We start from the raw sequence: 21897 nt of genomic DNA on the forward strand, positions 1-21897 counted from the left end.
CGGGGTCCATTGGACCGCCCCCGGCTCAGAGTCTTGTCCTCTCGTGGCATTGGGGGATGCTCGGCCGCCGTGGCGTATCACTGGTGGATTCTTCCTCGGCGATCTTTTCCCCAGAATGCATGTTTTGCGGAGGAAAGGGAGAACGAAAAGTCTGGGGATGGATCCTCCCCCCTCCCTTCCTATCTCGTTGCTTGCCCAGGCGTTCCTCCCGGCTTTTTTTTATCCTGCAAATGACCCGATAGGCTCATTCAAGAAGAAAATGAGGAGATGATGCCGTTGACTCTTGAAGTTGAAACTCGTGACTTTGATGACCCCCACAAGAATGCATCTACATGGATTACCATGTTACTTATCATGCAGCTATTCTTTCTTGTAATTAATACTTAAGAAGTCCGCAGTGTGGCAAGTGCATCCCTGTCTTTTCTTTTCTTTTCTTTCCTTTCGTTGGTGCCTTGTGGACCTCTGGGATGTCTTCAATCTGGGTTCTATGAGTAACCCTTCATCTGTCTTGCCTTTCTTCCCAGTCATCAGTCACACAAGACAGGTTTCAAATTTGACCCTATAGGATGGGCGTCCTACAATTCTTGAAGTCCCGTTCGGGGTTCCGGGTCGACAATAGCAAAACCACTTCTGCAGCTACGCTTACTTTACGCCAGAGCATATGGCCCTTGACCCTCGTTACTATTCTCTTCTTCCTATGGGTGAGTTCAGAAAGAACAAGGCAAGAAAAGCCTTGATTAGGGTCACCTAGTCCCAGAGACGGCATGCGCTAAAGAGTTTCACTGCACATTCAGGGATTTGCCTACGGGTTGCTGGATACTCTCAATAAACATTTTCAAGAGACACTACATATTACTCGGGTCCGGTCATCTGGACTCCAGGCTGCTTATTTCGGGTACGCATTGTTATTCTCTTGGTCTACCTATCGTTGCACAGAGCGTTGATAGAGGTTGCTAGTGCCTACCCGCTTGCTTCGCTGGGCTACGCGAACTACCTTCTTCGGCACTTCGGTTACAAGACAGTGTTCATCTTTGGCCTAGTACTTTATGGCATTGGAGCTCTTTGCATGTGGCCCGCCGGGTTGAATCAGTCGTTTGGAGGGTTTTGCGCCGCGACGTTCGTCATCGGCTCGGGATTGGGGTCGCTCGAGTCTGCGGCCAATCCCTTCATCACCGGTATGTCAATGCAAGACAACAATTACCCGCAGCAGGGCTGACGGTCATTAGTCTGCGGACCGCCCAAGTACTCCGAGATCCGAATCAACCTTGCTCAGGCGTTCAACGGCATCGGCACATGCGTGGCCCCAGCACTGGCCTCCTACGTCTTCTTTACTTCTACCGAAGATGACGTGAATGCCCTCAAGCGTGTTCAATGGGTGTACCTCGCCATCGGGATCTTCGTCTTTGTTCTCGCTGCCGTATTCTTCGTCTCGGAAATCCCCGAAGTCACCGATGAAGATATGGCCTTCCAGGTCTCCGAGACGCATGTGAACGAGCAGGAAAAGTCATTCTGGAAGCAATATAAGCTGTTCCATGCGACCCTGGCTCAATTCACCTACACGGGTGCTCAAGGTGCGAACATCCTTCACCCAGTTCATGCTTTTTATTCACTTGACCAATCCGGAGCTAATTTCTGTCCCTTTCGCCAGTTGCCATCGCCGGGTATTTCATTAACTACGTCACGGAAACCTGGCCTGGCACCTCGAGCTCTACGGGCTCGAAATATCTCGCCGGGGCCCAAGGGGCCTTCGCTGTCGGCCGTTTTATCGGAGCGATCATCATGAAATATATCAAGGCTCGTTGGGTCTTCCTGGTCTATCTCTCTTGCACAGTCGCATTCATCGCGGCGTCTACGACCCAAACGAAACAAAGCGGCTTAGGTACGTTTTTTGTCCGTCTGCCTTGAGTCGGGTACACAAGAAATTCATGTAGTGGCTAATACTGGCGAAGCGATGCTCTTCCTCACCCTCTTCTTCGAGTCCGTCTGCTTCCCCACCATCGTTGCCCTCGGCATTCGCGGTCTTGGTCGCCACTATAAGCGCGGCTCGGGCTTCATCGTCGGTGGTGTCTGCGGTGGAGCTGTCGTTCCGCCGGTCCTCGGCCATGTCGCCGATATGCGCAATAGTACCGGGTTCGCCATGATTGTCCCGACCATGTTCATGGTTGTTGCGTGGACCTATGCCGTGGCTGTCAATTTTGTCCCCACGTACAAGGAAACCGTCGACCAAGTCGGTTCGAGCACCATCGGATTAAGAGAGGGAGATGGTGCTGGTGCCAAGGGGCAAGATGTCGAAGTGGGAGTCACCGAGGACCCCGAAAAGCCTCGGGAGGTACACATCGAGAGGTGAAGTGTCAATGGCTGGCTCTATTACCGACTCCAATGGATGTTCCTTTCCAATATATACGTTTACGACGATAAATAAGATGCTTAAGATTCATGACAAGTATATGGATTATATAGATACCGCTGGCTAAGGCATTGAAGAGAAAGCGAGACAAACACCATGCTTGTTCTATATATGCAGGATTTCAAAATGGCAAGTCTAATTAGTCAAACAAGGTGAACAATGCATCGATCACCGGATATCATTGGTCGTGCCTGATCCAAGAACCAGTCTTGAGGACACTCGTCTAGCGGGGGAATCAACAATCACATAAGAATAGCAGATGTTAGCAAGGTGTATCTCTCCAGAAACATGCGCGGTCAGTAGACACAAACACATGTTTTCAACAAACATTAAACAGAAATGAATGGGCAAGTGAAAAGATAAGAATAGGTGCGGGGGTGGGTGTCAATGAGATACACAGAAAGGAAATCCAGTCAAATGAAAGGATGCGCTTGATTAGAAAAGCGATGAGAATTTTGATGATGGAGTGACACAAGGAAAATGAAAATGCGAGAGGGAATGGACTAAGTTGGGCGATGGGAAAGGAAACGCAATAGACTCATTGATCACTTTTGACCCCGTCTGGTAAGAAACGCTCCGCTGCAGAAGAAGGAAGAAGGAAGTGAAGGAAAAAGCCACACAGTCGCGAGGGGGTATAAGAAGATACAAAACAGAATAAACAATCAATCGAAACCACTCCCCAGCTCCAGGGCCACCAGTCAGGCCTGCCTCGTCTTGTTGGAGATCACCGATCTCGGAGAGACGTCAGCGGCCATACTGCTGTCCTTGGCTCCGTACTGGCTTCGGTCGGAAGTTGCTTTAAGCGACGACGAACGGGGAGGGCGCAGAGGACTCGTGTCAAGATCAGGAGCAGGAGCAAGGGCCGGTTTGCAGTTTCTCCCGGGAGAACCAGTAAGACTCACTGTCTTCAGATTATCATCCGAGCTGACCACATCAATGGGTGATCCGGGTTCATCCTCGGTCCCGGTGAATGCGTCGACTTCTTCAAAATCGTCATCGTCCTCCATATCTTCCTCCTCTTCGATGATCTGGCTTTTCCTCGCCGCGGGCCGAGCTGCACCCGCAGCCACCGCAATGCCATCGTGTGGAAATTCCGGAGCAGCGATACCGCTCGAGACCATCAGATTGGCTGTGTGAGACATTGGACCTTTGAAGGCCGACTTCTTCCGCCGGGCAAAGACAAGGCTGGAAGATGGCGAGTACAGCAGGGGTGTTGGAGCTGCCTCGTTGAACATCGAGTTCACTCGTCCATTGGGTTCGTTCATTTCACGATACCCGTTGTTCGAGCCTCTCACCAAGCGGATGTTGCTAGGGAAGCGAGAAGACGACCCGGGAGTGGTGGGAAGCACTTTGACTGAAGAGTGAGGGGACTTTGAGATCCGAGCCGTCGGAGTGGAGGCGGATCCAATGCTGTTCGACGAGACCGACGATGCTTTCGAGTGGGTATGGGTATGATGAATACTCCGAATCGAAGAGATGGAAGAAGATGTCGATTTGCGGCCCCGTAGACCGGCAGAAGACCGCCTGTAGGAGCCACGAGGTGTGATCGGAGATGGTGACAGTGAATTGCGATGGTGAGGGTTACTGGTACTGAGAGGACGAGGTTGGCGAGGATAGGAATGACGATGGTTGCGATATGATGCGCTGCTTGGAGCGAGACTACTCGCGGTGGATGCACGTTTCGCTTGCGTCGGCGTTGACAAGTCGCCCGGATGAGCGGTGGACGACGATGTCGGCATGGTCTTTCTCCCGGCTTCCTGCCCTTTGGCAGGACTCAGTTTCTCAGACAAAAACTTGCGATGGGACCCCGGACCACCAGCACCTTTGCCATGGGGGGACTTGGCTCGCTTGGCAGACTCCACGAACCAATGCTTCAACGAAGCCAGTTGGCTGATGATGGGATACTGACGGCGGCCAGTACGGCGCCTGAAAATCCCATTGTGCTGTGCTAGCTCGGGCTGTGAGGCGCTAACGTGCAACGTGCTTGGCCTCGAACGCCTTCTATCCTTGGGCGGTGGTAAAGGGCGCCGCCGCGTAGAGCTGACAGATCGAGCTGAATCCTTGTCCACGGGGGGAGGCGGAGGGGTACTGGAATCAGTCGACTGTACAGGGATCGGTTCTGGCAAGATTGGCAACTCCGGGACGGCGAGCTGCGAAGGAAGACTGCGTCGGTCTCTCCTTCCCCGTTCCTGTAGAGGCACGTTGGCAGAAGCATGCCCTTCTTCATCGACCTCAACTAACGCGGAGGACCTCTTTTCTAGGCGACTGCTTGCTGCACTCAATCGACGAATATTCTTCGCTTCAACCTCTCTTTCGCGTCGTTTGCGCTCTCGTTTCTGCTCCTTACGCTGCTCTTTTTCAATCAGCAGCGCCCACCAACCCGCAAGAGGGTCGCAGCGCTGTGCGAGAACACTCTCTACCACCTCATCGATGTTGACGCCTGCACTTTTCATTCGCTGCAGGGTGGTTCTCTCTAACGATGTCGAGAACGCTGGGGGTCGGGGAATTTTCAAAATCGCGAGTTGCTCGGACACGTGCTCTGCAAGGAATGGGTGAGCCAAAATCTCGCCGAGACTAGGCCGGATCAGAGGTCGCTTCGATAAAAGCAGGGTGATTAGGGCCTTTGCGTCGTCAGGGAACTTGTCGTTGAATACAGGCTCCTCCTTAAGGATCCGCGATTTGGTAACAAGGTCGTCATCCTCGTCGAAAGGAAGCTCTCCGGCAAGCAGGGCGTACAAGATGATGCCCAGGCTCCACACATCTACTTTTTCCCCGGCGTACTTTTCGCCCTTTAACATCTCGGGCGCACTGTAGCAAATAGTGCCACAGAACGTTTGCAGGTAACTCGCTTTGCCTTCGTATTCTCGAGTGAATCCAAAGTCGCATAGCTTAACATTCTCATGCTTGTCAAGAAGAATGTTTTCCAACTTCAAATCCCGATGGACGCAAGACTTGCTGTGAACATAAGCAACCGCACCGACAAGTTGTGTAAATATCTTTTTGACTTTATCCACAGGGAGCGGACCATGGCGGAGGAGGTAATTGTAGAGCTCATCGCCTAAAATAGTGTTAGCAGCAGTTGGCAGACTTCAGTAATAGCTTCATGTCATACCCGGACAGTATTCAAGAACCAGCCAGACCAGCTTTTCCGTCACGATGACTTCATAGAGACGAGTGATATGGGGGTGAAGAAATTGGCGATGGTGATGGATCTCGCGCGCAAGGTTCGTATCCTCCTTGTCTGATGATTTAAGCACGACCTATTCATGTTATTATGAGAGACTGGTTCCTTGATGTAGAGCACCTTCTCGTGTCCGTATCTTACTTTGGAGCCATTGGTGAGCTTGTGCGAGGCAAGGTAGACCTTGCCAAAAGAACCTTTTCCAATCAATCTTCCGAGTGTGTAGTTGCCCACAGTTCGAAGATCTTTCGACGAGAATTCCCTGATAATAGAGACAAATATTAGTGCCACGATTTAGAGAACCGGTTTAAGTATTCCTTACTCCAGTAATTCATGGTAGGATTGGGCAAGCTATAGTGGACATGCGCAGACGTGGTCAGCCAAAAATGGTTGCGGACATAGTCGCGTGAGGAACGGGAGAGGGGGGAAAAGATGAAGGAAGCAAAGAGAAGTTGCCAATGCGCCTGTAAGTCCACACGGATTGCGCGGGTACTACTCTCGCTGCAGTACTTGTCTCAGGAGCCGGGGTATTCGAATAAGGACGAACCTTTTCCTTTTGCTTCTGGGATTGAACCTCCGCTTTCGTCCTAGGAGGCGGCATGTGTCAAGATATCTCTGCCGGTTCTTATTGATTCCCGCGGAGGTGTGATAAGGGCGGTTATGATTGCTGCAACGGATCCCCGAATGATTGCAGATCACCTGCAGTTGCCATTCAAGGAACTTTGTGACGAATGGGATTAGGGACTGTCGAAAGGGGGAGGGGCCAGAACCGACGTCGAAAAGGGGGGGAGAGGGACGAAGGAAGGGACCGAATCAAGGAGTTGGCGGTTTGACGTAGTCGGCAGGAAAGCAATGGAAATAAAGGATCGAAATGAGCCGCGTCGCACCGGACGTGTAAAAATAAAAGAAAGAAGGGTAAGAGAGAATGTGTCCGTGTAGGATGGAATTGAGCGGAGGATTTTCCGATATTCGATGGCCGCTACCAAAATTGTACAATCGAAAAGAAACGAAAGTTGCGAGGAAGAAGGCGGGTCGATGGTGGTGAGTGGGTGACAGGAGCGAGCCGCAGGTTCGAGAAACAGAACTTAGGAAGGGTGACCGGTAATCAAATCGGGGCCCGATAAGCGATCACTAGGGATAAGACAGAGGAAGAGTTAGTGTAAGTCCCAAAACAGTAGTAGTTCATTCGCGAAGCAACGAGGACCGAGACGAGAAGAGAGTCAGAAGTCATGGACTCACTGAGCTCGAAGGCAAAAGGGAGAGCGAGCCACAGGGGGTCAAAGATAAACCCGCTAACGTATAAGCGTCAGTCGCACTTGAATTGACGACCGCTGGAGAGAAGGAATGAGGATGATCAAGCAAACATGGGAGAGGTGGGAATCCAAAATTATGACAGCCGGGGCGTGCACCAACAGGCCGTACTCCGTAGACAGGCAACAACAGGAACGGCCACCCCGAGTTCAATCATAATACTCCATAGTATGCAGTAGGGGTGACGAGGGTCGATTAGTCAGGAAGCACGTACCAGTGAAGACAACCGAACTCATGATATTATTGTCCGTCGTCGAGGTGGCATTGATGAAGAAGAGGCGATTTAGCCGGAACGTGGGCCGTTTCTGTCATGGAAAAAAGCATGTTTCCCCCTTCGTCATCCTGACTAAGCTGCAACTTAAGGTAACTACGGAGTCCGGAGTATATCGACTTCGCTTCTACATCTACTCTACGGAGTACCAAGTTGAGATATTATTATCCTTACTCCAGTATTCCTCTGCCGACGCTGCGTGAAATGACATTCAACTGGGATGAATCAAATCGAACTGAATTGGCCCAAATGTCCACTATCCCGTCGCCCGTTCCTGGGTTCGTAGCCTGGTGGAGCGGCCTACTGACTAGCTGCTCGTTAGTGAGTCGTTGTCCTTGCTCGGATCCGCTTGCTGCCCCTGAAATCGAACAAACGTGATGGTCAAATCGTGATTCGTCTTGCAGCCTTGGCCTGGTCCGGTCAGACTCGCCGGTCAAGTTTCATCTTAATCACTTACCAGGCCTATCACCACCCCAAAGCATGCACGTCAGTGTTGCGATCGGCTCGGATCATATGATGACTGACTGCATACTTGAGAAATATGATGTCACAACGGTCTAAGTACGGAGGCCAGGACGGCATGCTTTACTTCTGTGTCGACAGTACCGTGTACGCAGTACATACTACGGCAGACCGGCGGTATCGACTCCTCTCTTCTATTATCATTTAAGACCAGATTCGGTCCCTTCTCTCTCTTGCCACCAGGGCAGAGTGTGTAAATGTCGTACTGCACGGTGACTAGCGCACAAGGCCGGGTCAACGCTCTCAAGTCCCGATTCCGCCTGGAAGGCAAGTGACACCATTCCGAAGTAAGAATGCAATAGATCTGCGTGTCTGGGGTTAGATGTCTGAAGGGACAGCGGAGTTGTCTCGACCTACCGGGTGGCTCTCCCACACCTTTCCCAAAGCCACCGATCAAATGCTGGGTCTTTTCAAGGAGATATCGTCGGTTGCGCCCTGTATCCGCCAACGAGAATCGGTCCATCATCTGACCCCCTGTCTGTCAGTCCAATCTACCTCCCAGCAAAGGGAACTATATCGGGACCCTTACAGTGAGTGTTGCGCCGTTCCAGAATGAATAGCATGTATCGGCATATTTGTTACATCGACCGTTGAACCCGGCCCATTGCAGCGACTCGCTGGATGGCGCTGGTAGGTTAGGCAGTTGATCAAACACCTCGTCTACAAGATCGGTCTTCAATGAGTCACGCGCACTATCGGTGTTGTCATCGTCTTCGTGGGCGTCTTCTTCTTCGTCGCCAAGTTCAGATGTCTGCCGGGAAACAAGCCACCGAGTCAGGGTCTCAAATGCGTGGGACCCGGGTGAGAGAAGCGCCGCCGGCTTGTCGCCTTCTGAGAGACGACCGAGGAAAGTCAAGGCGCCAATTCCGCAGTAGGTATGCCCAGCTAAGTCTCGGAAGTAAGAATTGGAAATAGCTTAAGGGGAGGAAATCGTCGGGGCATGGAAAAACGTACAATGCGATTCACATAAGGGGGCTTCGGCTATACCACCATCGTATGTCTACAAGTTATGTTTGCTCAGCCATTGCTTCGAACGAATCGCAATACGAGATTTCCAGCCTAGGTTAAGGATCACGGTGAGGGCAGCGTCGGGATGATCTTACCTGACAAGCTTCGATAAACCCCACCAGTTTGTCCACGTCGATATCCTCCACGTCGCTCCCCGAATTACCTCTCAGAAGATACCTTGTGCCGGCAGCGAAGCAACAAAATCGTAGGTCGCCTCCGCCCGCGACTTCTCCGTTGGGACCCAAAACCTCGCCGAAGCTGCCGTTCTCGCGTTGCATCTTCGGAAGCCATTGTAGACACTCGGTTCGCTTGACTCGGGACAAATCGTCGCCCAGGATGACTAGAAGAAGGAGCGCAAAGAATGTCGACGGAACGTTAGCCGGGTCCCAGGATTCATTCTTCGAATTCCGTCTCTCGAGCCCGAAGTCCGTCCCTGTGAAGCCCCGAAAGCCACCGGACGGGACCTGGCAGTGATAGATCCATTCAATGTATCCCTGCCTTTCTTCCGGGATCGTTTTGTTATGCAGCTCGCCCAGGATATCCAGCCCAGCGATCGTGAAGAAGGCGAGGAGGATGCGATTCGAGTCGTTGGAGGTGTACAGACTGGGCAAGAATGTTTTCAGACAGCGGAGGAAATATTTGAGATGACGTTCTCGGTTGAAGGTAGCTTCGGCCATGGTGTGGGGTGCCGTAGGGTCTGTAGTATCGTATAATGGACAATTCATCAGAAGTCAGCAGAAGAATGTCCGGTCTTCATTCGTGATCTTGACAATCAGGTCTATTTATTTTTCTCCTCAGATGAGGAGAGCCTCTGGGCGTCGGGGGGGAAGAAAAGCAACGGCCGCCAAACCCCACATGGCTTTTTCCAAGGCGAGCGAGCGCGCCCGACCGAACCTCTGACCTACAAGCTCCGGACCTTCGACAAAGGCCGCAATCCCCCGTCCATTCCTCCATCAACACCGTCTCGCATCACCCCCCGATACTCGCAAACTCGGAGGGGCGAAAAGAAAGGAGACAAGGCAACAATGGGTCTTCTCTCGTCCACGACCCTCATCAAGGGGCATGCGTTGTTCCTCTTCATTCTCGCCGTGTACCTGACGAGGTCTCCGGAAGTTGTCACGGAGTCGGATGTCGTGTTTATGCTGGGAGAAGTGTTGCAGATCGTATGCCCATCAATCCCTCTCGAATGCTTCCCCATAGTCTCTCACACTTACTGACTGATTGATCGCTCCCGGCAGGATGCAGCCCCGTCGCTCTCGCGTCCCCAATCGCCCTTCGCGCTCTGCGGAATCCTCCTCGTTGCCGACGCCCTAGTTGATCTCGTCCTGGTCACCAAAATCCCCCAGATGAATGAAGTCCTTGCGATGGCCTCGGCCGCTCGATCCCAATCTCCCGTCCCCGTGGCAGGAGCTCTGCGAATGAACCCCTTCTTGGACCGCCTAGCCTCCCTCTACTCCGAAATCTGGACCCTGCTCTCCGCCTCACGCTTCTGTCTCTTCTTCTCCGTTTCATTCTTTATCTACCAGAGCAAGCCGTCGGCTTGGGGGGTGAACGACACGCGGTCCGCATTGGGATACGGGGCCGCGCAGGAAGCGGCTTCCGGCCTCGACCAGCTGAAAAATCGGGTGATCTTTACTTATGGATTCATGGAAATGATGTTTTGGCTATGGGTGAGTCCACACTAACTCCGTCATGGATGACGGATCTCTTCAATTCCTCTTTACTAATGGGTTGGGGCAGATATATCTCAAGCTTCGTGAAGAGCGGCAAGAGATTGCTGCTCGCATTGCGGAGCGAGATCAGTGATAAGAGGGTTATGATCCTTCGAATTGGACTCATTTGAACAGGATTCTTAAGAATACATATTGGGATTTCTGGAGTTTTGCGCCATAGAACCTTTGGGGATCTGCTTTCTTCTCCTTCAGCCTCCTGCTCTCGTTCTGATTGTGATCTTTTCATTTTTTCATATCCATAGGTTCGTCTGTTTGATCGAGCATTCAGCTGACCAGTGCGCAACCTCAGCCACTAAATCATTACATATTAAAGGGGATACACAGCTCGCAAGAAGAGAGAAAAAACAAATTCTGTTGTAAATGCACCTCCGTCACGTGTTCAATGTCGTAATGTGCGGTTCGTCTCACCTTATCTATGCCAGAAAGGCAAAGAGAGCAGCACCGGCCGCAGCGAGCAGACCGGTGTCTTTGCCTTGAACGACGGCAGCAGCACCTGTGCTGGTAGCAGCAGACTGAGCGGTTGAAGTTGAGGTTCCGGTGCTGCTCTCAGTCTCGGAAGATGCTGCATCAGAGGTGCTGGAGGCCTTCGAGGCGCCGGTGGTCGAGGCGTCGCTGCTCTTACCAGTTGCGGTGGATGAAGGGGAACCGGTCGAGGTCTCCGAGGAAGATTCAGTGGCAGAGGAAGCTCCACTTGCACAGCTAGCACTCTTGGGGAGATCCTTCACACCGGCGCCACTGCAGATCTGGTTTGCAAACTGGATGACAGCTAGAGGGAGGCGGTGCATATTAGTAGGGTACTCAAATGATAAGCGGTCAGGTTGGGACATACTTTTCTGATCATCCTCAGAGCACTTCTTGGACACGCAGCAAGAGATGCTCGTGATAAAAGACTTGTCGGAGCAGATACAGCCGACATCAATCGTTCCGCAGTGGTCAGGGATGGCGTCAGTAGCGCAATCTTTCTGTGGGGTGTTAATACGCAAGACCAGTCAGGATGAGATTTTGAGGGAAATCACGTACGGCGCAACTAGGGAGGCTATCCAAGCCCTGAGCAGCCGCGGTACTCAGGCAAGCGGCAAGAGCCAGAGACACGAAGTGAAGCTTCATTGTGATTATTTCGTGTAGATATCTGAGTCGATTGCGATTGTGAGGTTGTAAGAGGGTTGTGCGCTGTTGAAGGAGAGGATGGAAGGAACGAGGGAGGGAAAGGACAAGAGAGGGAGAAAAGAGAGAGAACCGGTGGTAGTGGATACGAAGTCTGGACTACTGATGGACATAAACAATTATTGGCTTTCCCCGCTCGAGGTGACACAAGGAAAAGGAAGGAACGAAGGGGGCCTGCAGGTCCAGCAAGAGGCAGGAACGGCACATTACAGACTGCGGACTGTCAGGTGCGCCTCCAAGGTACCCCGTCCTACCTACTCTTTCTTCCTCTGTCGTTCCTACCTACATCCACCGGTGTACACGATGTACTCGGTGTAGGTGCTGAGTGCTCCCTACTACTCCTACAGTCCTACTACTAGTGCAGACTACCGCAAGGCCCACTCGCCTCCCCGGATCTTTGTTTGTTTGCGCCTTTCCCCACTCGCCCTTCCCAGGCACGATCGCCGGTGGGTCATCTTCATATGCCGCCCGCTGCCATCTTCCCTCGGTCTTTCCCTCTGAGTCCCTCTGTGAGTCCCTCTCCCGACGGAGTATGCAGGTTTCACAACCTTCTATCCAATTGATGGGCCTTGATTGGCTTCACGTTTCAAAATCATCATCATTATCTTCGTCGTTGGTACCACAAAAGGCTTGTTTGTGGACGTCGTGACAAGGAACGTAAGGGGGGACTGTAGATCATCTCCCCTAAGTTTGACTTGGTGTCGGCCAGAAATTGGGCAAATGTTGATCCTCGCATTCTCTTTCTCCGCACTGCCGCATAGTCGTCGGTGTTAATTATTATTGATCAGGTCAGAGGTGGCCATGTCGCTTGTGTCTCCGTTCCCCTTCGCTTTCTCGATTAGGTGGTAGTGGGCGTTTATGTCGCTGCTACCATCACATTCCACTCCCCGTCATTGACGCCGTGCATCCTTAATCGTCATCACACCCTCATCTAGCCCGGGCCTTTCCCCCGCTTTCCCAAGTCTTCCTTCCTCCTCGCTCGTTCTCGCTCGTTCTCGCTTCTCCTTGCCGTCGGGAGATCTTGCAAGGATTAGCTAGTTCGCAGCCTCCCCGGGCCCATTGGCCGTCTCGCTCAAGATGGGCCTTGGTATTGTGGAGGATAGTGCTCTGGCTCATGTGCCTGGTAAGCCTGATGGATTGTCACAGAGCCACATGGATAGGGGCATTTCTTATAATATGATTGTACAGGCACATCCGATATTCTTCAAAGCGAGACTTCTAACGAACGCGCTACCATCAATCCCAACCTCAAGTACGACCGCTCGGGATCGGTCCCTATTCTACTCGTCCCTCAACCAAGCGATGACCCTAACGATCCATTGGTATGTCCAAAGGCGCTTCGGTCGAGCCACTTAGCTCACGTCAGCTAAAACGAAATACAATCTAGAACTGGCCGCTCTGGAAGCGTGATGTCACTCTGCTGGCTCTATCTTTTGTCTCGGTTCTTTGTGCAACGACCAGCTCTCTGATGGCTGCCAACACCGTCACCATTGCCCTCCATTACGGCAAGAGCTTCACCTCCGTTGCCCTTCTCACCGGTTATCATCTTTGCGGTGTTGGAGTCGCCGGCATCCTGATTGTGCCCACGGCGCGGGTATGGGGCAAGCGCCACTTGTTTCTCCTGGGGAATCTACTGATGGTGGTGAGTTGCGCCTGGGCCGGTGGTAGCCAAAACAACTACCAAAGCCTGCTGTGGTCTCGCATTTTCCAAGGAGTAGCCCTGGCCCCATTTGAGGCGTTGGTAAACGCATGTGTTGGGGATTTGTTTTTCGTCCACGTAGGTCACCCCGGTCGTCTGGTAGTCCGTGGCGGCGCCGTGCTAATAGTGCGTTGAAGGAACGTGGGAAACGAATGGCTTTATCCAATGTGGCTCTCTTCGGGGCTGCCTTTCTCACACCAGTGCTGGCTGGTAAAATAACGCATTCTCTCGGATGGCAGTGGACTTTCTACCTCTTGGCAATTTTTACTGCGGCAGCCCTACCCCTGACTTTCTTTCTAGTCCCCGAGACAGCGTTCAGGCGCCCCGATCATCTAAACACCGATTTTGAATCTTTTCGTGAACAGCAGACCGAGATCGGCGCCAATGCCCCAAGACGGAGCAATGATTACACAATTTCAAAGGAAAGTCACCCCCTAGGGGAACAGCAAAAGCACGCCCGCGCCAGCAATCCCGACTCTTCTATGGCATCGTCCTGGAATGAAAATCCTACTCGACAGGAGACGCCCTCGAAGGCGTCTTACCTTCAGAGTCTGAAACCATTTAACGGGAGAAAAACCGATGAAAACTTCTTCAAACTTCTCCTGAGACCATTTCCCCTTTTCTTTCACCCTGCCATTCTATGGGTAAGCTTCTTGTTCCGAGCCTGATTCTTGGGTGTTAGCGCGACTGATAGCCTTGCCTGTTTTAGGCCTGCTTAATTCAAGGCGCCATTATCGGATGGACGGTGTTTATCGGGGTTGTACTGGCTGCGATCTTTCTAGGCCCTCCGCTATGGTTTAACGAGGTCCAGACCGGGTACCTGTACACCGGCGCCTTTATCGGCTCCATTCTAGGCTTGATCCTTTCCGGCCTTCTTTCCGATCCAATGAATCGGATCATGGTCAAACTCAATAAAGGCAGGTATGAGCCCGAGTTCCGCATCCTTCTGGTGCTGTTCCAACTGGTTTTCTGCGGCGTCGGGCTCTACGGATTCGGCATTGTAGCCGAGGATGTGGGCAGGTATGGGTGGTTGGTGGTCGATGTCTTCTTTGCATTCGTGGTTATCGGGATGGTGATGGGGGCTGTTGCTAGCGCGTTATACATCGTCGATGCACATCGTAAGTGGACTGCCTGTCACCGTGCCTGGACGTCGTTACTTAATACCATCACAGGAAATATTGCCATCGAGTCGTTTACATGCATGTTGATCTTCAAGAACATTTTCAGCTTCATCTTGACCTTTTTTGCCTACGATTGGCTTGTATCCAATGGGATCCGACCGGCATTCCTGGCCATATCTAGCATCCAGATGGGCATCTGCGTGCTGAGCATTCCTATGTGTACGTGTGTCTCTTGCAGTGGCGGCCAACCACAGACACTAATGGCTCTCTAGATATACTCGGCAAGAGGAACCGCTCCTTTTTCACGCGACATGATATTTTGAAGATTCTCCGTCTCTAGTAAGCCGATGCGTTTCATAGATGAGGATGCCATGACGACACCGGCTGAAGGAAGAGGGGATTAATGAATTAGAAATGGAACTTCTGTAAATCTTGTGTCTTCTTCTCTCTTCTCTTTTCTAGAATGACATCGACTCCAACGTTGCATGAGCAGGGCGATCTAGACTCCGCGATGCCCCGATCGGAGTGATCTCATCTCATCTCCCGGACGATCGGGAAAATCAGTGGAGTCACGTTGAAAACGGAAGGAATGCGACTCAACTCCTTCAACAACTCATCATCGATTTTCCCTCGACTACCACCTCGACTCGAGTGGACTCACATCGATCCCTCCTTCCCTTGCGTATAACGCTCTCCCTGACAGCCAAGCCACGTCGTGACATCAGTAACTTTGCGATCTCCATCCCTTCCCCGCTAAGCTAGTTAAAACACTTAAACTACCTGAGTGGGAGGAACCGTGGGTCGCTCCTTGCAACCAACTACGTCACAGTCGACACGAGACTTTCTTCGTTCCCAAGCTTCCGGAGGAATCATTCCAAAGTTCAACCACTGGCCCCTCTCTTTACCTTAGCCTCTCTCCCCTTCTCCCTTCTCTTCTTCTCGATTTTGTTCTTGACCAGGCATGCCTGTCTCCGCCGTTGATCCTTGCCTCCTGCATATCGCTGCGGACATATCTTCATCATGGCGACTGTCGAACAGCCACCAGCTCAGCCTGCTGCACTCCCACGATCCCGATCAGCCCGGCTAGCGGACCAAGGTGAGAAATCTACGGTCGCATTTTGAGACACCTCAGGGACTTGTCGACTAACAGGTGATTTTTCGACAGCCGCGACTGCTGCGCTTTTTGTAACACATCCGGAACGACGACTGTCGGTTCGCGAACCAAGGGCCGGAACGGATCTGTCCAGTGAGTCCTGTCCTCCCCTCAATCCTGACTTTGAAGTAGCGCAGTATTGACGATGGTATTCTCATTGCAGCTTTGAAAGCGACCGGATCCCGTCCCGGCTTCAGTCATGCTTCGGCAGTGGCCGCCCTCGCTCATGCAAAGAGTAAGCAGCCCGAGAGTGGCCGATCATCCGCCGCCGCGATCTACGTTCCGGATTATCCCCAGGAAACGCCAAGTCAAGAAGGCTACAAGGCTGCAATCTCCGCTCTCCGAGACCGTCGATCGATCGCAAGCCCTCCCGCGGGGGACACCAGACATGATACCCCCACGGCAGATAGACGACGGGAGATTACTTCGAGAGAAAAGGCCATCCGCGCTGCTACCGGGGCTTTCTACAACAGTAGAAAGAGAGCCGATTCTGCTCCGTTAGAGACCCCTTACGCGATGTCGGGTACCAGAGACCCTTTGGATGAGCTCGACAGCTCGGTTGAAGCCAGCAGGATCCAACACGTTGCAAACACCAACGCACGCCTATATACTGCAACTCCACCTGTGGCCATTGAGGTGGAGGAGCAGAACCGAAAGAATGTGATGAGAGCGGCTGCCATCTCGATGGCCCGGGAAATGTATGGCATTGCGGAAAATGGGGAGGATGGCCAACCAAGTGCCGCCATGCCCGCAGCTCAGAGAGACCATGCGCGGGCACGTTCCCAGCAAGCCGTCTCCAAAGCCAACGCCGGCGTATTGCAGCGAGCCATGAGTTTGCAAGAGGTCGCTCAAAAGCGCGCGGCGGAGAAATTGGCTAGTATGCAGGACGAGACGGCCGTGTATCGAGAATACTACGGCATAGGCGTTGAACCCCAGGCGTCGCGCTCCGCCTTGCCGGCTCGTAGGCGAAGGGCGTCATCGATTGACTCCGACGAGTCCTTCGATGCAGAGCGGTCACGAGAAATCCGTCATCAGATGACCAGTTTGCGCTCGAAGCTAAATGCGGTCGACGAGCAGCGACAGAGAGACCGCGCCATGCTCATGGAGGCTGCGAGAAAGAATGTCGACGCTGCCATCCAAGATATGGAGAAGCGGGCCTACGCCGAGACCGGTCGTGCTCCGCCCTCCGTACGGAAAGAGTGGGAAGAGGCAGCACTGGCGCGCGCCGAGAAGGACATGCAGGACATCGATGCGCATATTATCCAGCCGGATAGGGTCAATCTTGGAGCCCAGAAGTTCGTGGATATGGCGGACGTCGAGGCGCTAGCTCGTTCCAGACTCCAGCCAACGTTCGACGAAATTCATGACCGTGCCGAGGCGCAACGGGCCAAGGAATTGGAACAACGTTTGGACGAGGAGGAGAGACTGCGCCATGACGCCGTTGAGCGTCAGCGAGAGGCTGATACACGGGCCGAGGAGAAGCGACAGAGAGGTTCGTACATTAATTGCATCAATCTGATTTTGTTGCCTGTTCTAACATCATCCCAGCGGCCTTGAAGAAGCAGGGCAGTCGAGGAAAGGAGGAAAAGCACTGGCCATGGAGGAAAAAGGTCAAACGAAATGGAGACAATGCAGCTGAAAGGCCTTCAACCGCCGGCGGCACTGCTGAAGAAAGAGACAATGAGCCCGTGAGCGAAGGACTTGTTGGCACTGTGACCCAAGATACTGTCCAGACGGACACTGCGCCGAGCAACGAACAGGCCGTGGCTTCGGGCGCTGCCGCCGAACCGAGTGCCGCGAAGGCTGCTATCCCCCGATCAGAGTCCAAACTCAAGACATGGATCGGTAGATTGAGTGGTCGTCGGTCCAGTGCAGCTGCCACCGCAACTCCCACCGCAACTCCAAGAGAAGCAGACGTTCATCCCGAGCCCACCCCTGATGCGACGGATGAGGGAAGACCGGCGTCGAGAGATGAGTCGCGTGCTGCCCCCCTCCGGTCGAACCCTGTAACGGCGAACGATATTGCGGAGGAGTCGATACGCTCCATGGATCAGGATCATCCTGCGGAGGCGCGAACGGGCGAGGAGCAGGAAGCCTCGAAGATCTCGGAGGCCAACGAGGACAGAACATCGCGGATTGTCTCGGGGGGCTCACAAGAGGCGAAGACCGACGGAGTCGAACCCCAGGGCCACGAAGGCCAGGAAGAATCGGTCCCAATCGAGCATACTGCGGCCGACGATTTGTACGACCGAAGCCCTGAGAGAGATGAACTGCGAGACAGCGCGGCCGAGCAAGGCCTGCCCGTTCCGCCTGCCATTGGGAAGCGACTCAGCAATGGCACTGGCCGCGAGTCGAGGTTTTCGGAGGATCTGTGATTCTGTTTCTTGGTGATTGTGTCATTCATGTAATTTGGATTTTTGAGAGAACCTGCAGAGCCGAATCATTCTTTATGGCGTCTGGGGTTTTTGTGTGATTGAATCATGCGTGCAATGTATGTACATCAGGATGTTATTTGAGACAGACAGTCTGTCTCTGTAGGCAAATTGAGCAATTTTTTGTTCTGGCATTCAGCCCTGATGGACCGATTGAAGTGCGTATACTTGATGTCGGGATTGTGGTGGAGCTGGTTACAGGATATATAGACCGCACTGGGACGTATGAGCACCAGAAGTACAAACCCAGTCCACCACACAGCCAGTGATCCCGAAAACTTAAAGGATCAGAAAACTTGACGATAGCATCCAGTAGGCTAGAAAAGTCTCGAATGGAAATCAAGATAATGCGACTCAAGCATCGTCCGTCGTCCACCGCTCTTTAGCGCGCGGCTCCACGACGGACTCCACGTCGCTTTTCCGGGCCTCTGCGCTGACCAGCCTTCTTCGAACGCCTGGGGGGAAACCATGAGTTGACCGGCCACCGGTTACATGCGACTTTTCTATTCAGTTTCCTTCCCTTCTCTGTCTCTCCCTCGGATTCTTGTCCTTCTCTTTCTTTATGGCTGCTGTCTCGCATCCGCGGCAGTCCAGCGTCGATCTTGACTCGCCCGATCGTCCGTTCGACAACATCATCAATTTCCGGGATGTTGGCCGCTCGATTAATCGGCTGGTGGGCCGACCGTATGTCTATTTATTTTATTTCTTTACTTGCTATCGGGGTTTCTATTTGGTATAGAGAACGAAGCTGATCGAATTACCCTACCAGGATTCTAAAAGAGGGTATCCTCTTTCGTAGTGCCCGGGTAATCAATAACCATCCAGATCTTTCTCAAGAACATGCCATGAGAGGATGAAAAGCAATCAAGTCCTAAAGACTAACGACCATCTCTCTAGCTGGACGATGCATCCGAACGGGACAAGCGCCGTCTCACAGACGAACTGCACATCTCTACAGTGATCGATCTGCGATCGAGGTATGTATCTAGTAACCTCAGCTATGTATCATCTTTTTGATGAACGTGGACGTGAACGCAAATATCTGATCTCGCCCCGCCAGCACCGAACACCAAATGGCAACGACCAAACGTCGAGCCGAGCTGGGTGATGAGGATCCGGCCGCGTCGTCCTCCCCGGCGGACCAGCATCTAGTCGATCTGCCCGGGGTGCGACGCGAACTGATCAGTCTGACGGGGAAAGCGTTCGAACGGACGCTCCTGTGGAAGTTGGATTGGTGGCATTTCATGTATTTCCCCCCCCCTAATCACCATCGGATGAATTGTTTTGGTCTTGTCTTCAACCATCGACTTTCCTATTGGATGGGTATTCCTTGAACGGTTACGTACTGGTCTGACAATCGAGAACAGAAAAGTCCTGGCCCTGGCGGCGTCAGGCTACCGACCCGACGCGGTGCTCATCGTCGGCGAGCAGGTGATGTCGCCGCGCGGATTGATCGGACTCGGCAAGGATACGCTAGATAGCAGCACGGCAGAAATGCGGGCGATATTCGACCTGTTTGCTGCGGGGTCCGAGGAGCCCGGGAACGGGCTCGATGGGGAGGATGACGAGGATGAAGAAGATGAGAAGGCTGGGTCCCCGCCCTGCAACGGGGATCGACCATCCACGTACCCGATCCTGGTGCACTGCACGCAAGGCAAGGATCGCACGGGGCTCGTGATTCTCCTGCTGCTGCTGTTGACGGCGCGGGTGGCCGAGGACGCCATGCGCTCGGACTATGTGCGGTCGGAGCCCGAGCTGCTCGTTGAGGTTGAGGAGCGCATGAAGGAGATTCGTCTGCTGGGGTTGTCTGAGGACTATACCAAGTGTCCGGACGGGTTTACAACGGAAATCCGTCGCCATCTGGATGAGAAGTACGGTGGCGTCGAGGGCTATCTACGCTATGTTGGTATGGATGAGGAGAAGCTGGAGCGGATCCGACGGACGTTGCTCGCATAGCTGGTTGGGCGTTTACTTTGTTTCAATCTTAATGTTTACCTTGATCTGGTACTTATTTAGCGGGATCTGAAATCTGTTGCAAGCATGCATGTACAAGAAAGAATTTAGACTGAGAACTTCCCTCCTTTTCTAACTTGTTGGATAATGATAATGAATTATCAAACTCGTCTTCCTCTTCCTCTTCCTCTATCTTGATATTACAATATAATAAGATGGTACAATATGTAAAACAAACAACGACAGATAATCTCATCCAAAGTAGGAACCAAATATATAAAAATGGGCTAAGCAAACGCGGGTATATACTCCAAGCAAACAGAAGATCATCAAAAAAAGAAAAGACCACCGGGGGTATATCCTGGTCCCAACAAAATAGGACTTCAGCGCACCGGGAATATGCAGAATTGTAAAAACATCTAGATCAAGCGTTACATGCGTTGGCCCCGGTAGTAATTGACATTATTGGCGTTTGGACCGGCCGAGTCCATCGTCAGGGGCTCTTCGCGAGTGAGTTCGGACGAGGGCTCCGAAGACGCCATGTTGACGCGTTTTTCGCCCTGTGGAACGTGACGACGGGTGCGTACCGATGGCAGCAAATCGACCACAAAGGAGAGGACGTAGAAGGTGAAAATCAGGGCAATTACTGCAGACCCATGGTTAGCTGCCGGCTCGACCCAAACGATAGGAAGCGAAATCCTTGGCTTACCCCATTCCAGCACGGCCGCTGCATTTCTCTTAGAACCATTATGCCGTCCGAGGACACCAAAAGCAATGGCGAGAGCGATCTCAACGACCACGAAGCATCCCTTGATGACAAAGCTGGCAAATAGAACTCGATGATGGGAGCGGTAGAAGATACCGAGGCGGAGATATTCGGCGCAGATAAGAATGGCGCTGACGAGGTAGCCCGCACTGCACGATGATCATGTATCAGCATTTACCCTCCCTGAGCTCTAGGCGCAGGCTGTTTAGGGCCCGGAACTTACAGGAACATAGCCAAAAACCCAACGTGTTTGTGCGGATGGCGAAGCGTGTCGAAACACGACAAAAGGATCAACCCCAGAGCTCCAACAACGGAGAAGAAGATCGACCCGATGGCGCAGGCTTTGTCGAGTTTGCCCTTGTTCGGGACCAATTGGCCGGCATGACGCAGCCATCGCTCCGCGACGAACGAAAGATCCAAAAACACCACCGTGACCACGCTGCCGCCGATGAAGAGGGGCTTCAATTCTTGCGCTCCAACGTCCGAAATATATCTAACAGTGATTGGCGGTCAGTCTCGACTTGGATGCGATTCACCGGGGCGAGGGACTTACGCGATTGTCTGTCCGGGTTCCATGCTAGAATATATGGGAGACCCAACTACAGCCCAATGTGCCAACATTGCGATCAGCATCGCTGAGGGGGGTCGAATCAGTATCTCCGCGTACCATTCTCTGTTATCAACAGTACCATACCTATCCACATGCAGGCCGATATGACCGGAAAGATCCAAAATGAAATGATCCACATCTTCGATTATGTATTGTGATAGATGCTCGACGACAACAAAGGAAAGAAAAAGAAATGACAATTGAAAAAGCAGGAACTGAAAAGCAGCCTCCAATGTTTAAAGGATACTCGAGGATCAAAGAACGACCTAGAATGAAGCAGGGAGAGCAGGGGACATTCGTCAGCCTACATGAAGTATGACCGGTACCCGTGCGAACAAGCAATCAAGCACGGATTGGCCGGGAAGGGCGGAAGTGGCTTAGAGCAAACTCACTCGATGATGCCTAGCAAAGCCGTGCAACGCCTCCCGGTGATCGGTTTGTTCCCTTGGGGTCTCCGCCAGGCAACCGAGATTTGTCGCAGAGAACCGAAAGTGAGAAGTGTGGCACGCGACAAAAGTCAACGGAAGTAGGCAGGGAGGGTGAGAGGAAAAAATTGGGCAAGTAGC

General features: G+C 52.6%; 9 protein-coding genes across 9 annotated transcripts; 5 read left to right on the top strand and 4 right to left on the bottom strand.

The window, feature by feature from the left end:
- Positions 1-566: 566 nt before the first annotated feature.
- Positions 567-2347, top strand: LDX57_000661 (putative l-fucose permease; the record flags this gene model as incomplete). Its single annotated transcript, XM_046082306.1, has 6 exons — positions 567-701; positions 795-895; positions 958-1175; positions 1227-1571; positions 1649-1879; positions 1950-2347. The coding sequence occupies 6 exons, from the start codon at positions 567-569 to the stop codon at positions 2345-2347; spliced, it is 1428 nt and encodes a 475-aa protein (XP_045938263.1).
- A 758-nt stretch (positions 2348-3105) lies between these two features.
- On the bottom strand, positions 3106-6189 carry LDX57_000662 (non-specific serine/threonine protein kinase; the record flags this gene model as incomplete). The annotated part of the gene is made up of 5 exons (XM_046082307.1): positions 3106-5465; positions 5520-5667; positions 5733-5850; positions 5911-5939; positions 6136-6189. The coding sequence occupies 5 exons, from the start codon at positions 6187-6189 to the stop codon at positions 3106-3108; spliced, it is 2709 nt and encodes a 902-aa protein (XP_045938264.1).
- A 1098-nt stretch (positions 6190-7287) lies between these two features.
- Positions 7288-9377, bottom strand: cdc43 (protein geranylgeranyltransferase type I subunit CDC43; the record flags this gene model as incomplete). The annotated part of the gene is made up of 4 exons (XM_046082308.1): positions 7288-8158; positions 8222-8577; positions 8647-8692; positions 8796-9377. The coding sequence occupies 4 exons, from the start codon at positions 9375-9377 to the stop codon at positions 7718-7720; spliced, it is 1425 nt and encodes a 474-aa protein (XP_045938265.1). The 3' UTR covers positions 7288-7717.
- Positions 9378-9725: 348 nt separating this feature from the next.
- On the top strand, positions 9726-10506 carry LDX57_000664 (uncharacterized protein; the record flags this gene model as incomplete). The annotated part of the gene is made up of 3 exons (XM_046082309.1): positions 9726-9863; positions 9939-10370; positions 10441-10506. 3 exons carry the CDS (start codon positions 9726-9728, stop codon positions 10504-10506), a joined length of 636 nt encoding a protein of 211 aa, XP_045938266.1.
- Positions 10507-10846: 340 nt separating this feature from the next.
- Positions 10847-11540, bottom strand: LDX57_000665 (CFEM domain-containing protein; the record flags this gene model as incomplete). The annotated part of the gene is made up of 3 exons (XM_046082310.1): positions 10847-11199; positions 11263-11395; positions 11454-11540. The coding sequence occupies 3 exons, from the start codon at positions 11538-11540 to the stop codon at positions 10847-10849; spliced, it is 573 nt and encodes a 190-aa protein (XP_045938267.1).
- Positions 11541-12674: 1134 nt separating this feature from the next.
- On the top strand, positions 12675-14757 carry LDX57_000666 (putative MFS transporter; the record flags this gene model as incomplete). Its single annotated transcript, XM_046082311.1, has 7 exons — positions 12675-12720; positions 12786-12919; positions 12985-13374; positions 13434-13940; positions 14006-14414; positions 14469-14636; positions 14690-14757. The coding sequence occupies 7 exons, from the start codon at positions 12675-12677 to the stop codon at positions 14755-14757; spliced, it is 1722 nt and encodes a 573-aa protein (XP_045938268.1).
- Positions 14758-15437: 680 nt separating this feature from the next.
- EIS1 (uncharacterized protein) lies at positions 15438-17945 on the top strand (the record flags this gene model as incomplete). The annotated part of the gene is made up of 4 exons (XM_046082312.1): positions 15438-15513; positions 15583-15663; positions 15734-17062; positions 17119-17945. 4 exons carry the CDS (start codon positions 15438-15440, stop codon positions 17943-17945), a joined length of 2313 nt encoding a protein of 770 aa, XP_045938269.1.
- A 619-nt stretch (positions 17946-18564) lies between these two features.
- Positions 18565-19958, top strand: ptyA (putative tyrosine/serine protein phosphatase; the record flags this gene model as incomplete). The annotated part of the gene is made up of 5 exons (XM_046082313.1): positions 18565-18686; positions 18772-18808; positions 18900-18979; positions 19063-19248; positions 19370-19958. The coding sequence occupies 5 exons, from the start codon at positions 18565-18567 to the stop codon at positions 19956-19958; spliced, it is 1014 nt and encodes a 337-aa protein (XP_045938270.1).
- Positions 19959-20386: 428 nt separating this feature from the next.
- Positions 20387-21354, bottom strand: LDX57_000669 (Frag1/DRAM/Sfk1 family protein; the record flags this gene model as incomplete). Its single annotated transcript, XM_046082314.1, has 3 exons — positions 20387-20870; positions 20945-21214; positions 21275-21354. 3 exons carry the CDS (start codon positions 21352-21354, stop codon positions 20387-20389), a joined length of 834 nt encoding a protein of 277 aa, XP_045938271.1.
- Positions 21355-21897: the final 543 nt, after the last annotated feature.

Source organism: Aspergillus melleus, assembly GCF_016097325.1.
Source record: "Aspergillus melleus strain CBS 546.65 chromosome Unknown contig1, whole genome shotgun sequence".
NCBI lineage: Eukaryota > Fungi > Ascomycota > Eurotiomycetes > Eurotiales > Aspergillaceae > Aspergillus > Aspergillus melleus.